The sequence below is a fragment of the Grammomys surdaster genome, unplaced genomic scaffold (genome assembly GCF_004785775.1).
Source record: "Grammomys surdaster isolate TR1022 unplaced genomic scaffold, NIH_TR_1.0 207, whole genome shotgun sequence".
Lineage (NCBI taxonomy): Eukaryota > Metazoa > Chordata > Mammalia > Rodentia > Muridae > Grammomys > Grammomys surdaster.
Genome location: NW_021604652.1, coordinates 2190754 through 2207281, shown reverse-complemented (window position 1 = coordinate 2207281; position 16528 = coordinate 2190754). Strand labels below are relative to the sequence as shown.

The following is a 16528-nucleotide window of genomic DNA, read 5'->3' as shown; positions in this document are numbered from 1 at the left end:
GAACAACCTAGTGAATACTTGTTTTCCTTTTGATGCTTCCACATATTTTGCAATAGTTCTTATCTGGCCATTAAATTAACCAATGCTCTTCTTGTTCTTCAGACACAGACTCAGCTTTTATATTAAAAACCTGGACTTAGGCTGCCCTGCCAGTGGCCTTTGATTCCAAGAACTAACATCACTGTTGCCTTCCATCTACTCATATCCACTGGACAAAAGTAGGGTTTAGTTTCAAACAGGTTGTCTTTACTTTGAACTTATTGCTAAGGTGATTGTTTTGCTTCTGTCAGACTCTTTGGGGTCTTCTTCCATTAAATTCTAGGTATCCTATGGGATTAGCCCAGGCTGGGGCCTTATCCAAAGGACAAGGAGCTAGTCTTAAAAAGAATAGTCCTGGAGGAAGCATGGGATTCAGTTCAGGGCACTGGAAGGTCAATGTTTCTAAGTGGGCTCCAGGATGTGAGGCCTTAATAGTTCTTGCCTAAGGCTCATTGGTGCTGCCTGTGATCTGCCCTGTTCCAGTCATCCAAAAGGTCTCAGAGCCCCAGTGCGAGACAATAGGAATAGCAATGACTTGAAGTTCTAGCCACAAGCAGAATCATGTTCTTCTCTCTGGACATAAAACCATCCAGAGAGTTTCTTGGCTCTGAAAATGTTCTTACAGAAAGAGCAAACAGAATAGGGGGCTATGGTGGAGGGAGAAAAATGCCTCCTCCAGAGGGCTGAGATAAGAATGCCAGGAGAAAATACCACATCTAAGTGCATTTCCCTCCTGTGCCACAGCCCATGTGGGCTGCAAAGGAAATGAGATCCGTATGTTGCTAATTTGTTTATACTTTGCTGTGCTCTGCCTGAAGAAACAAGGCTCTGCCCTGTAGCATTGAGACTAGAGATACTTCAGAGGCCTAGCTCATTCCCACAAGAGTCTGGTACCAGTTTCCTGGGTGGGGGGCAAATGAGGCTGACCACCCGAAGGGTCTTCTGAAAGTTTGGAGCTGCTGTCTTGAGAGGGCTGAGAAGGTTCCAGGCAGGATATGTTTTCCCCCCTCCCTTGTCTCTATTGGATGGGTTGGAACCAAGATATCACTGCAAGCCAAATCTAAGCTCTGCTAGAGGGTAGGTAGTCTGGGCAGCCGGAAATGCTTAAGTCATTAAGACAGTTGGCTCACCCCCATGGGGCCAGCTGAGATAGAACATGAGTCTTATTCTCCACTGTGTATGGAAACTTAAGCCCAGTGAGCCATGGCCTTCTCTAGGGAGTCATACCCAGAAAGCAAGCCTCTTTCAAGTTAGCTTAGTCTCCATTCCAGACATGTCACTGTGGCCATGTTCATATTTCCAGGCCATCAGTCTCCTATATCAATCCGGGAAGACTGGAAGGAGGAGGTACCACAACTTGCAACGTGTCTGGCAGGAAGCCCACAGACTTGTTTAGGAAGCTCACATTTCTCTTGCTGTAGAATCGGGTCTTTTTTCTCCCCTCTTCCATACACATGCTTGTTCAGGGTTGACAGGAAAGGAGGCAGAAATACATGTGTAGCCTTCTCACGTAGCACTACCAATTCTCTGAGTGGGACCAATGAGTCTAGGATTTGAGTCTTGGCTGGGTTTCTGGGGTTTAGGTCAGCACTTCAGTAGAGAATGTTGCTAAATATCCTTCCCATGCCCAAGACATGAGGATTTCCTTATGTCTGGCTCACCTGTCTTTCCAGAGCCAGAGCCACTCAGAAAAGGGCCAGACTTTAACTGTTAACTGGCCATATGCGCTGATTAGCTGGTTTTCAGCTGAAGTTTCATTTGGAAATGCTATATCTTCACATTAACTCAAGTAAGTAGCTTACTTCAGGGAAGAAAGACAAGGTTATGTGAGATGTGTGCCACATCAGAGGGGAGCTTGGAGAGATCTGAAGGAACCATGTGGTCTCTTAACTATATAGAAAGTGAGGCCCGGGCAGGCAAAAGATGCTCATCAACTACCCCAAAGTTATTCAGTGGTCCAAAGGAGGACTGAAGCTGAGATCTCTGAGCTACCAGGTTTAGACTCCTCACAATATGTTGGAACTTTGGGTCTTTTTTTGGGGGTGGTGGTGGATTCTTCATTGCATGTGTATCCTGCAGACTCCATATAAAGTGAGTGGATTCTGAATCTTAGGAGGAATGTCTTTGAGGGTCTATCCTACATGATGACCAGGGCCACAGAGGATCCTGCAATGAGAACAGTACTCATAGCTAAGGCCCCAAGAAAGAAGCCAATTCTCAGTCTTGGAAAAGTAGCCAGCCGCTGAGGCCTTACCTGGTGAAGGAGCTGGTGTGGAGGCCAATGAAAGCGACAGCAGCCCCGGTGGTGGCTGTGATTCGGCAGCCCAAACGGTCAGTGAATATACTCACAATGGGAGAACAGAAGAAGATCATACCCATGGCAAGGGCTCCGACCCATGCTGCAAAGAAAAGGGGCACAGAGACACCGGAGGTTACTGTGCTGTCTAGTGATGTGCCGCCGCCTCAGTTCTTTTCCAAGGTGGCACTGGTATTCAGAGTGGTATGCAGACACAGGTGAAATATGAAACAGGAACTAAATGTGGGTTCTGGAATTGGACTAGTCAATTGTGTAACAGAAGGCAGGGATACGAGACCAGATATGTAGCTTGAAGAATTTAAATGCTTAGATTTAAGGGTGAGGAGAGTAAAGGGCAGGCTTTAGGATTTGAACAGGCTTGTCTCAGTCCTTGGAACAGAAATCTAAATGCTAAAAATCTTAATATGAAGATTCAGGAGCAGGAAAATAATCACAGCCCCTCCCCCAAAAAATGGTTTCTGGAATTGCACTAGAATACAGAGTAAGATGCTATGCAAGATGGCCAGGGAACCCACATGCTGAAGTTCATCACCAAAACCCATGTTTGGTAAATCTCTGACGTCTGAACTCCAAATGAGTTTATCTTGTTTTAGAGGATGCGTATCTGTACCAATCCTCACCGAGGAGGACTGAGGCCATTTTACTCACATTCTTCCAGCCCATTTCCCCTTGCTCAGCCCTCAGAAGGAGAGCCCAAGTTTTTTGTTTGTTTAAAAGCTGTTATCAGGTTTCATCTTGAGCCTCTCTCTAGTAGGTTAAATAATCTTAGTTCCTTTAAACTTTTCTTTTCAGCTTCAATTTACTTTTGTAACTCTGTAATTATTTTCAGAGTCCTTCTCTGAACTTGTTCCAAGACTTCATCATCATCATCAAAAAGCATTCGAGTGTCACCTGAGCAAGGGCGCTGGGCCAGTTTCTTTCTCCTTCCAAGTGAACAGCCCCAAGAAAGCCAGGGGGAAGGGCCACTCCACTGCCTGTGCCTGCCTGTGCCTTGTACTTTAGCACCAAATAAGCCATTCTCAGGAGTTATCTTCACTTCGATAGGCTGCTGTTCTGAGCTCTAGCTGCCTGGCTTCAAAGATCCTGGCCCAGGACAGCAGGGAATCTGGACTTACATGTCAGTTTCACCTATTATGATGTTTGGGACCTTGAGAAACCACACAATGCTTCCCTAATCAAATTTCCCACTTATGGAGTGGGTATTAAAATTCTTGTGCTTTCTCCAAAGTGTTCCCTTAGCAATATTGGGGACTGAACACAAGGATTCACCATGCTAGGAAAGTGCTGTATCACTCAGCCACAGTACCAGCTCAGTCCCCAAAGTGCTTTCAAATAAAAGAATGATCACATGTAGTCATATATAGAAGAGAGCTTCGGAAATGTTAAGAGCTATACTGTATAGAAAAATCAATGCAACATGGACCATAGACTTAAATGCAAATGTATAAAACTTCTGGAAGACACTATATGAGAAAATAATTTGTGCAAGCAAAGATCTCATAGAATTTTCACATAAAGTATAGCCTATAAGTGAAACACTGGTGCACTAGACTTTATCAAAACTTAAAATTTATCCTTAGAAAACCAGCCAAACAACCAAGGTCTGATGTGGCCCAAGCTGGCCCGAAATTAACTACCTCTTCCGACCAGTGCATACAATTCTGCCTTGAATGTCCTTAGTCTTGGGGGAGCAGCTAGAGGACATAGATGGGGTGGCTGAAGGGAGGGGGTCTTCAACTCCACAGCCAGTAAGAAACCATCATTCCTGGTGGGTGAGGCCCTCCAGTATGTCTACTTTAAGGTCTCCTATGTTCCTGTCTAGTCCTTCACATGCTGCTGTGTAAGTAAGCCTAATAAATTTATTTGTTTCCCAGGGTGAACTTTGGTAGACTCTTAATTCAGTTTGTCAGTGGGACCGTAAGAAAAGGGACAGACATTGTTTACTTCTCTTTCAGGGAAGGAATCATAGCAACATGGGATTATAGATCTGCATTACCATATTCAGCTTAAAACTTCTGTGCTTTAAAAAAAAAAGTGATGATGGTCAGAGAGATGGCTCAGCCAGGAAAAACATTTGCTTCACAAGTCTGATGACTTAGATTCCCAGAACTCATGTAAAAACTGGACAGTGTGTCACTTGTGTGTAATTCTAGCATTCTACTACAGGGAGATGGGAGGAGAACCTCCGGAAGCTCTTGAGCTAGCTAGCACAGAGTGTGCACCACAGTCACAAACAACAAGAGAGAGCCTGCATCAAACAAGGTGGAGGGTGAGGACTGACACCCAGAGCTGTCTGTCCTCTGACGTCTACATACATGTGCCCTCACACGCAAATGTGTACACACACATCACACATATGCAAAATAAATATTAAAAGTTATGAGAACAAAAAGGCAGATAACAGATTGGAAAAATATTTGCAACATATATATCTGGCAAAATATACATCTAGCACACAAGTTTGAGTGGAGTGGATTATCACAATTTCAGCAGGAAGAATGAAAAGAATTCAATTTAAAACAGAGACAAAAGTCTTGGACACACATCATACACACAAAACAAATACCAATTAAGCCCATGAAAACTTGATAAATATCTTTAATCATTTGAGAAATGCATATTAAAACTACACTAAGAGTCAGAAATGGGCTGGTAAATACCTGTAATCCTAGAACTTGGAAAGCTGAGGTAGGAAGATTAAGAATTCAAAGCCAGTCAGGACCACATGGTAAGACCTCTCAGAACACCAAAACCGATCAAAGAAATACACAGGAAACCTCACAATGAGACATTCCTTATGCATCCACTAAGAAGACTACCTATGAAATGGTAGTACTATTGGAAGGATATAGAGGAGCTGGAAATCTCATACATGGCTAGTGGGAATGGAAAATTGTATACTCACTTTTGCAAATAGCTTGACAACTTCTCATGAAGTCAGTCATGCACTTAACATAGCCCACCGAAATCCTACTCTTAATATTTATGTATATACAAAACCCTATACCTAGGGATGAAGGTGCAACTCAGAGACAGAGTCATTACCTAGCATGTTCCAGGCCCTGGGTTTGATGCCTTGTACTACCAGGGGGGAAACAAAACCCAAAACAATCCAATGACCATGGTTATCCATAATTATAGTATATTCTTTTCATAATTGCTAAAACCTGACAACAATTCAAAAATACTGGTAAATGAATTGAACAAATGCATATATGCTAATAGAGCAAAACACAGAAACCCACAAATAGTAGTAAACTAGTGATACACACAGCAACTTGGACAATTCTTAAAGGCAGTGTGTTAAGTAAAAGAAGATAAACTCAAATACCCTTACTCAGAAAATTCTAGGAAAGACAAAATTATGGGGGCAGAAAAACAAAGAGAAGATGAAAGTGAGATTTATTAGAGAGGGACATGAGGGGACATTTGGGGTGACTGTGGTAGTACTTTTTTGAGGGGTGAATGGTTGTTATGAGTGACTGTTTTCTGAGCAAACCACCATTTTGGGGTGTTCAGATGCATCCCCTTGGAAAAGATCATGCCAGGTTTTTGCTTGTCGATGTTTTACGCCCCAGCACAGAGGGGCAGAGAGGGACATGTAGTGAGAATTTTGAAAGTTTGTTTTGTTTAAAAAATACATAAATATTATAAGAATGTGCTGCCGTTTTAATCCCAGGTGTAGGGATGCGATGCTGCTTTAAACTGTCCACAGCACTGACTATGATTTGCCTCCTGCTCTAGCAGAGATACAGTTTTGCCAGTTGTAGATAGTTTCTACAGTTGTGTGACGTTTGGAATTCTGGGAACTTTTCAGAAGGTGGTGCTAGGTGCTAGGACTCCAAGAGGTAGGGTAGATGGCTTTTGATCATCCAGGAGGGTTGGTTGTAGTCTGTTGATAGTTGTGCTCAAAGAAGAAAGAAATTAGATTCAGGGATCTCTCTCTCTCTCTCTCTCTCTCTCTCTCTCTCTCTCTCTCTCTGTCTCCCCCCTCTCTCTATCTCTATCTCTGTCTCTCTCTCTGTCTCTCTCTCCTTCTCCCTCCCTCCCTCCCTCCCTCCCTCTTTCCCTCCCTCCCTCCATCCCCCTCTCTTTCCTTCTTTCCCTTCCCCTTCTCTCCTCTACCCTTCTTTCTCTCTTATCAAGTGATAGGGGGTGAAATGGGGGGAGTGATACAAGGTGGCAAACAGAAAAACTCATAATGTAGCAAAGATCAGTTTCAGCGACATGAGAGTCTCACTGGAGTATCCTGCTTCCTACTACCTGTTGCACACAATGCTACCTTAATTATCCATGGCCTAGGGAAGAAAAATAAATGTGGAGAAGACTAGATGGTGGCTCCATCTATGTGGCTGTGGAAAAGTCCTCATCCCTGTTGGGTAAGGCTTTTCCTGTAGTGGGAAGAGCACCCACACCTCTGTAAGTAATTCCTTATCTATGCTTTCTAAGGAAGCCCAATAAACTCATTGATTCCCCAGAATGAACTTTGGTAGAGGATCATGTCTTGGTATGTCATTAGGAGCCTAGGAGAAGGGGTAGACATTATTTACGTCTCACCCTGGAAAGGAATTTTAGCAACAGTGGTTCAGTGGTAGTGTGCATTAGCATGTGTGAGAACAAAAAAACTGAGAACATAAAAGTGTGACTATTTCCACATGTAAAATAGATCTTTAAATCTTACATTGGTTTTTAAGGGGTCAGAGGCTCAGTGGAAAGAGTACTTGGCTAGCATGTATGAGGTCCTAGATTCCATTCTTGCCACTAAAAGGGGCAGGGCAGGAAAGCAGGGTGTACCACTTTAAGATCTTATTTGAGGCACATATGTATTTTGTTCTATCATGATTTAAAAATACCTCAGTTGTGTTGTGAAGAAGAAAAAACTATTAATTAAATAAGTCATCTTTCAGGCACTCTATAACTGAGCTCTTCTGAATATCTACAGTACAGTGAAAACTGATAACTTGGCTCATAAAATATCTTTTGTATAGTCCAAGGAAGTTTACACCTTATTTGACATAGCTTTTAAAATTAATTTAATTTTCAAAAACTTAAATGGAGACAACAATTGATTTACAGAAAACAGTGAAGACAGCTCAGAGGGTCCCATGAATCATTTACCCAATTTTCCTTTATGTAACTGTAGTATAATATTAAAATGAGGAAACTGACAGTGGTGTGATACATGCTAATAATCCTGTGTCTTTTTATCGCAATTAAGATGTACAACTATTACAACATCACAAAGATTCTTCTTTTTACCATCTATTTATAGTCATGCCAGGTGTTCTTGTCACCATCCTTGACTCCTAACAACACCCACTAACTTGTTTTGTGTCTTCGTAAAAATTTTATTTTAAGAAAGTTATATAAGCTGAGCATGACAACACACACTTCTTAGCACTTGAGACTCAGAGGCAGGAGGATCAGGAGTTCAAGGCTAGCCTAGGTTACATACTGAGCCCAAGTTCTGCCTGGTATCCATGAGATCCTGTTTCACAAAACCCAAAATACTAAAATGGAAGTTATATAAATACTGTATGTGATCTTTTGAAATTGCTTTTAAAGCTTCTACACAGCAAAGGGAAGGAAACAATCACCATAGTAAAGATACAATCACAGAATGGAACAAAAATCTTTGTCCCATATGTGTGTGTGTATACATATTCAGAAATATATATATATGGTCAGACTGGTATATATGTACACACACACACACACATATCAGACAAAAAATTACTATCTAAAACATGTAAAGAACTACAAAAGTTAAATACCAACCTCAGTCATCCAATCTATAAATGGACCAATGAACTAAATAGTTTTCAAAGGAAGAAATATAAGCAATGAATAAATATTGAAAGTAAGAAATGGTGACACAAGCCTGTAATTCCTATACTTGGGAGGTGGAAGCAGGAGGATCAGGAGTTCAAACTCAATCTCAGCTACATGGAGAGTTAGAGGAGAAACAGAGACTTACATTAAGAACCTTTCACTAACAATAGTAACAAAAACAAACTTGAAAAGTGTTCATCATCGTTAGCCATCAAGGGAGTACACATTCAAATAGCTTTGAGATTTCATCTCACCCGATTCAGAATGGCTATTCTGCTTATCTATTCTGAAAACAAACAAATGCTGGAGAGGATATGGGGAAAGGAACACTTACACACTGCTGGTGGGAGTGTAAACATGTACAGATAGCATGGAAATTTAAATGATTATTTTATTCAAACTCTAAAAATCAGTCTGCCATATACCCATATACCATTTCTGGGCATGCGTCCAAATGACACTAAGGCAAGAGACCACAGAGAGACTTGTACATCCATGTTTATAGTTCTAATAGTCACTATCTATGACATGGAACCAGCATAGATGTCCATCAACAGAATGGATAAAAAATGTGATGCATATACACTTTAGAATTTTATTCAGTCTTAAAGAAAAAAAGAATGAAACTCAAAAATGTTTGCTATGTGACATAAGCCAGATACAAAAATAAACAAATACCACCGTGACCTGCATGGGTGGGACTTGACCTGACTAGGGGTTAGTGAGGGTGTGAAGAAAAGATAGACAAACAGATATGTATACAGAAAAGCTGAGGTTGGGTGGGCTATGTGCATTCTGATGGAGATGTACCAGGTACCACAGCAACCCAGAACCTCACTGTATTGATTATATGTAGTACAGAAGGGAAGAGTTAGCTAATCTCTTAAGCTATCTTTGTAGGTGAGCAGTGTCCCAGTATAAAAACCTGGCAGGATGTGTCTACTGCTTTAGTTGGTGGCATGAACCTGGGGGAGTGGAGAGGACTGCCTAAAAATGAGGTGGGCAAAAGCTTCATGCAATAATTGCTAACTTTATTCAGAGCATCAGGCAATTTATACCCTGAAAGCTAAGAGGAAACACATGAGTAAGATGTTCAATCACAAGAACAAGCCATAAGTGGCGAAACCGTATTTTTCCATACAGGGATATGAATAACCACAGCTAAAGTAAACTCACTCTTATCCGATACACCTCAGACCTCAGGAAGTGCACAAAAACACAGTCCAAGAACAGTTCTGTGTTTTTAAAAGAAACTGAGGTCACATGCCTCTTGGTTTGTGTTCTTCAGGGTTTCTCACAAGCACTGAGAATACCCTTCCCATGACTCCATTCTTAGACTGTGTTCTGACAAAGAGGGAGCTTCAGTTGCTAGCCTTTGCACACAGCGATAAAACATTCGTAAACACTAGAACTTGCAGCACACTGTCCACATTTATATTCAGACCCGAAGAAGGCTTTGCTACCTCTCTGAGCCTCGCTCACAGGTGAGATGAGAATGAGGCATTGGTCCTTGACTTGACTGTGCTCATGGCAACAATACTCATTTCTTCAGGGATTCCTCTGCTCCCCACACCCGTGCCCCCTTCTTATTTCTTAGATGTTCATAATGAATCTTCACAGTTAGTTCAGGGGTGGTTCACAGCAATGTTGGACACCCGACTGAGGAGAGAAAAACAAAACATGTAGCCTCTGGCCTGGGGTTATTTGAGCTCAAAACTGGAAAAATGTGAAAACCAGTAAGACACCCCAGCCCCTGCACTCCCACCTGCAATGTGCCTCTCTCAGGGGTGCTTTTAAAGGCTGAGGCACAACAAACAGCTACCACCAGCTGCCCAGCTCACCAAGACAGTGAACTGTGTGCTGCAGCCCAGGATTCTCCACCCCAGAAGGTTCCCACAGCCATGATCTGGAAGGAGGTGGGTCACAAAATAATTAAGTACAATTCTTCCAGGCAGGTTGACTCTAAGCAACAAGTTTTTCCCCCTTGTTAAGCAATTTCCTTCTAACCCTTACAGTGTCTATGTTAATTAGTTGGTAAACTTGCAAACAGTAACACAATTGGTTCCCAGCCCCTTCATAGCCAAAGGGGCAAAGTCTAGAAGCTAGACTCCTTAGGGATCCAGTTCCACAGAACTTGCCCCTCTGTGAAGAAACACAGGGGTTTAAGGCTCCATAAATCCAAAGAGAAAATTGGAATGCTCTCAGATCCTTTGGTCATAGATCAATCCTTCTTCCATGTCCTCTCAACCAGTCAAACTTACTGCCTATTCTTCAGGAAACCAAAGGCATATGTCCTAAACCTAACTCAAAATTATGAAGCTACAATGCTTTTATCCTATTTCTGTAGTTCCTTAAAATCTCCTTGGATTTATTAACATAAAATTTCAGAGTACTAACATATATCTAGCTATCTCCAGATACTACTTGTCCCATATCTTAACACTTAACAATTGTGCTCCCTTTTTTCCCTTTATTTTTATTATTTTCTTTGCCTTTATTTGTGTGTTTCTCTAGGGAGAGGTCCCTTGTTTGACCAATGTGAATTCCCAATACTGCAGATATAACTGATTCAGGCTCTATTCATCATAACTCCCTCGCCCCAGGTGGGAGCCTTGACCTGACTAGGATAGTGTGGAAATGAAGAAAGAAAACACACACACACACACACACACACACACACACACACACACACTCTCATGTATAAAAAAGGCCGGGGTTAGGTGGGTTGTGTGCACTCTGATGGAGAGCACCAGCTGTTGGTAGCAACCTAGAACTTTATCCTGTTTATTCTGTACAGCACAACACAGCAGAGGCGAGTTAGCGACCCTCCATAGGAGGTCTCAGTATGTAAGCAGTCTCAGACTGTAAAAGTCTGGGAGGCTGCAATTACTAGTTTTTGCATGAACTGGTTAATCATTCTCACTCGGACCTGAGGAAGGTTTTGCCATCCCTCGGAGCCTCACCTAATAGCTTTGCCATTCACATGGGAATGAGGCATTGGTCCTTGACATGGCTGTTCCCATGCTAACAATACACATTCACTCAGGGCTTTTTTTCACCCTTTTTAGTTCTTTCCAATCTCTGGCTGGGTGGTTCAACTCAGCTGTTCTGGCTCAAACTCTTCTCCAAACTGACTGATTCAATCTGGATTCTCTCAGCTTTTGACTGAATTGCTCTGCTTGGCTTCATAGTAACTCTGGGAATCTATTTTAATCTTCTGGCTCCTTCTCATTCTCTGTCTCATTCTGTTTTCACCTGCAACCTGTCTCTGTAAAGCTGACCTAGTAAAACTGCCTCCTCTCTCCCTCTCCCTTTTTTGCACTGCTCTCTTAAGTCACCTCTCTTTCTTGTCTGTTCTCATGAGACTTGGGCATATCTCGGACTCATTCTGTCAAATTTGTCACTCTGCCCCTCAATTAGACATCATTTTCAAATATGGCTGCTTTCTTCTACATGTGTATGCTTAGTTTTAAGAAGTTCAGCTACAATGTTTCTTAGCATAGATTGCTTGGAGTTCATCCACTGGAGTTTACTCTTCTTTCTTTCTTTCTTTTTTCTTTTTTAAAATTTAAGTATAAGTTCTTTTTTTATTGGATGTTTTATTTACATTTCATATGTTATCCCCTTACCCCATCCCCCACCCCGTTCTTTTTTTCTAACCTGTTTTCTTTCTGTTGATCATACTGGATAATGTTTCTCAACTTCCCAGTACTCCCAGGTCTGCCCCCTGCCCTTGTGATGCCCCCAATTACAAAAAACAAACACGTTCAATTTATATTGCCCATATGCTCTCTGGAACATGGTTAAATTCCCCGTGGCCAGCTCCTCTTTGATGGCTTCCTATCTAGACTGTTACTTTTGGATGGTGAATGGGTAGGATAGGGGTTTTCACAGAAGTCTTCTATGCTATACTGTTGATCATGGACATCAACCTGGCCTCAGGTGGCTGTTCAGGTCACTCACATCAACATGGCTTCCAATATGTAGTTAATTTTTATTGATCTACCTTCAAGCTCATTGATTCCTTCCCTTGTCTTCTTTATTCTGCTATGGAGTCCATCCAGTAAGATTTATTTGATTTTAGTTATCATATTTTTCAATTCTAGAAATTTCCTTTGTTTTCTGTTTGTAGCTTATATCTGTTGACATATTGTATTTTTTATTTCTTTGATGATTTATTGTAATGGCTTGTTAAATACTTTTTATAGTAGGTGTATAGCAGTACATTCTACAATAAACTACATTCTACAATAAACAATAAACTACATTCTACAATAAACCCCGCTACATTGTACAATAAACTCGGTATTTTGGGAGGAGCTAGAAGGAGAGAGATGTAGGAGCCATGGATGGCCACGCATGTATCGAGAGCAGTTCTGGGTAACAACTTATATCTAGGTTAGTTAATTGGGTAACACTTCCAATTGTGTAGGCATCTTGTTAACTAAGCATCACCAAATACATAAAGCCATTGGATAATCTTTAAACATTATAGTCTCATTTCTACCGGGTACCACGTGGATGGTGGGATGGTCTGGGCTCAGTCCAGCCTTGTAGACAGTGTGGGAGATTGGCAGAGCCATCTCCCACGCTGGCATCTTGTGGGTGGCAGGGCCAGTGCTTTTGGGCTAGCATGAGCTGCGGTCAGAGTTGAGCAGCGGCAGGAGCATGCCGCTGCTCATGGCCTCAGACCTTACCTGGTCGGGGAGATGGCGGGCCAGTAACAACAATTGAGATTGGCCCACAGCGATTTAAATATTATCTTTAACATAGGTGCTTTAACCTCCTTGCCAGATAAGCCTCACTTTTGTGTCATCTTGGTATTGTCAACTAATGGTCCTTTTCCACTAAAGGCAAACTCTTTCTGCCCTTGGTGTGACAAATGATTTTCTGTTTTATCCTGGACATTTTTGGACATGATAAGTCTCAGGATCTTATAAGACCATCTGTTTTTAGCAGGCCTCCTTTGAGAACTTGCCAGTCAAATACTATCTCATTGCTGCCAAATGGGGGATAAAAATCCATGTTCTCTGATCAGCTGCCATTACCAGAAACCTTGGGGAAGAAAGGGGCCTTGTTATTTCTGAGGGGGGCACACACATATTTCAACATCACCACTAGGCTACATCTGAGAACAGGGGTCCCTTGGCAGTTTCCTGTGTGACTTCAATTGACATTACACTAAGTAATGGGGAAAGTCCCAATGTCCTGTTTGGCCTTCATTGACACCACCTTGGCACCTTTCCAGAAATAGGGGGAGGTGTGATCAGAGGTTACAGTCTGGCAAAAGTGAAAGTTCACATTTTCTACTTGGTTTCTACTAACACTGCAGGGGAGGGGAAGGCCTTGTTACTGGCTCACTATTCTGACTCCACCCAGCTGTGGAAGGCAAGCATTTTAGGGATACTGTGTTACAGATTCGAGCAAAAAAGTCTAGGCTCCTTGTGAGGCTTTTGTTCCTAAAGGATGAGTGGGATACACTTTCCCCTATGGCATTCAGTTGGAGTGGATGAGTCACTATCTGGCTAAGATACCTATTTCCTGGTCCTTTAAGGAGAAATTGGGCTTCTCTCAAAGCTTCCTTTTCTGCTACCATTTTGGCATTTCTAGGTTGTTGGCTTCATAGCGCCACACTTAAGATATATGAAGCAAAACCAACCAACCAAACAGAAACCCAATAACAACAACAACAACAACAACAACAACAAAACCAAAAAGCAAACAAACCAAAAACCTAGAAGATTCCTTTCATGCCATTCCTCCAGCTCTGAAGTCTGTATTGTTTTATTGAACAATTATTTAACACATTCTCTGACTAAGACACATGGTTATCCTACAGGCATTGAGGAGGACACATTAATGACATAGAGATACAGTTTCAAATACCTGATGGTACAATAAGGAACACACTGTCTTTTTCAGAACTGGGGACTGAGTCTAAGGCTTTGCTCATGCTAGATAAGTAGTCTACCCTTAAACTATATTTCTATTCAGGAAAACAAACGGAGTAGGCTCTCTCTCTCTCTCTCTCTCTCTCTCTCTCTCTCTCTCTCTCTCTCTTTCTCTCTCTCTCCCCCCCATGAAAGAACATGGGAGGAGTTATAGAGAGGGGATAGGGGATATGATGGATTGGAGGGGGCTGGAGAGAAGAAAGGAAAGATGGAAGCAGTGTGATTATACTCTAATTAAAATATAAAAATAAATAAAAACAAATTTAAAACTAAATAAATTGGGCAATAAAGTTTTATAAAATGCAAGTGCATGGCCAGAGTAAAGTTTGCTTCCTGATTCCTTGAGGCAGGCTCTTGTGTAGTCCTGACTGATTTGAACTTGCAATGTAGCTAAGGCTGAGCTTTGACTCCTGATCCTTCTGGCTTTACTTCCAAAGTGCTGAAATTACAGATGTATGCCACTGTTCTCAGGTAAATTTTCTATTTGAAGATTTTCAAAGGAGTCAGACATTCCAAATGAAAGAAAAGTTTGTTAAGTTGAAGCAAAGAAATATAGCCTGCTACATCAATACCTGAAGACTAACATGGTGTGACACATGACTTACTAGGTAAGTTACCAGCAAGAGTCAAGACGATGGTGATAATGGTGATGATGATGATGACAGTTATGAGCATATTGACAACAAATGAGCATTCTTTGTCATTTGCTGTCATGGCACTCATTTTATTTTCTAAGTGCAGGGATAGCAGAAGTTTTCTAGAATTGACAGTCAAAGCTAGAGAGTTTCTAGCTATTGTTCCCTATAATTACCTCTGCCTTTATATGGGGAAGACAAAGAAATTTTGACAAAGCAGTTGAGCTTGTGGGAGAGTTGGGAAGGATAAAACAAATGTGCTATCTTTCTAAAGAGACTGGGAAAAATTAGGGGTGGAACCCATAACTTTCCACGAGGCAGAAAGCATTATTTTCAGCCCACAGCTGCAGTGCTAAGCAAGTGCCTAATTACTGAAATAAATGTTCTGTTCAACAGAATCCCAGACTTTGAAGATGAAATACATTACAATGTATCATCCATTCCTTTCACTCAATAGCCCCAAAGTTCTTTCTAACCTGAACCACTACCCCCACGTTAGTGAGAGCCTCCTTGGCAAAGCTCATACTTGATGTGAACACAATGTCTGCATTCAGAAGGCAAGCCTTTCCTTTTTTTCTGCCTAGCATCCTTGGGCTTTTATTAGGCCTGAACAACACAAAATCAGAACCTTGGCCTTTTTAGTTGTACCCTAGACCAACTGGTTCTCAAAATTTTTAGCCCTCCATTTTCCCCACTTAAGTGCTGAAGTAGTGTTCTGGATCTTTACCCAGGCTCTCAAGCAAATGTCTTTGAAGTACAGAGACCTCTCAGAAAAGAACTCAAATGTGGTCCCAGATTCCTTGGTTAACAAAGCTCAAGCTCTTCAAACTCCTCCATCCCTGGAGTTAAAATAGAACAAGAGATATTCCAAGAGCCAAACTCTGTAAATGTATTGCAGGCATTTTACAAATTCCTGTTATTGTCAGAAACTAATGAAGGCTTAATAAGGGTCACAGCAGGGTTAGTGGGAGATGGAAGGAAGAGTTAAGGGGAAGTGACACGGATATTGAGGTGGGTCTATTCAAGAGCCACCGTGCCCTCTGACAGGGTGCACAGCCCTCTGACAGGGTGCACAGTAGAAGGAAAGTATAACAAACATGGTTAAAGGTTTTATAACGCTTAGTTAGACTCAGTTCTAGGTGGAGAAAACACCACCATGGGTTAGAGCCCATGTAATTAGATGTGTTGCTGTTTCTGTCTTATCCTGCCACTTCTTCACAGCTCCCAGTGCTTCGTGAAGAGCCTAAATCTACATGGAATAAGTGAGGGTCATAGGAATTTTATAGGTGGGGCAGGTGGAGAGTATGGCAGGAGCTCAGGTCTCTGATTAAAGCATGTTGGCACATCTGACTAGGTGGTTAACAGTCATTAATCAGATGCCTGAAAGCCCTGATGAGACACATCTAAGAGAAGGCAGTGAAGACACTTCTGGGGTCAGCTGGAGCTACAGAGGGAAGAAATGCAACACTCACTTTTTCTTTTTAAAAGGACCAAGCCCTGTTCACCATTCTCTCTGTGTCCGACCAGGATAGTGACCTTACTCAGAGCTTCACATTATTTTTCCAGCCTTGCTCATGACCTAGTGTTAAGTGTTATGTAATCATTTTCTCAGTGAATAAATGAAAAGTTCTTGCTCAAGGAAGATGGCTCTAAATCTTTTTCTATTTCCCTCCCCTCTTATGTCCCTCCCCTTCCTCCTCCTTTTTCCCTTCCTTCCTTCCTTCCTTCCTTCCTTCCTTCCTTCCTTCCTTCCT

General features: G+C 41.9%; 1 protein-coding gene across 1 annotated transcript in view; it reads right to left on the bottom strand.

Moving 5' to 3' along the window:
• Positions 1-16528, bottom strand: part of Slc16a2 (solute carrier family 16 member 2) — a 115102-nt gene that overhangs the window by 12815 nt on the left and 85759 nt on the right. Inside the window, exon 2 of the mRNA XM_028771446.1 lies at positions 2294-2438. Coding sequence (XP_028627279.1) covers positions 2294-2438 — 145 coding nt within the window. The remainder of the gene's footprint in view (positions 1-2293; positions 2439-16528) is intronic.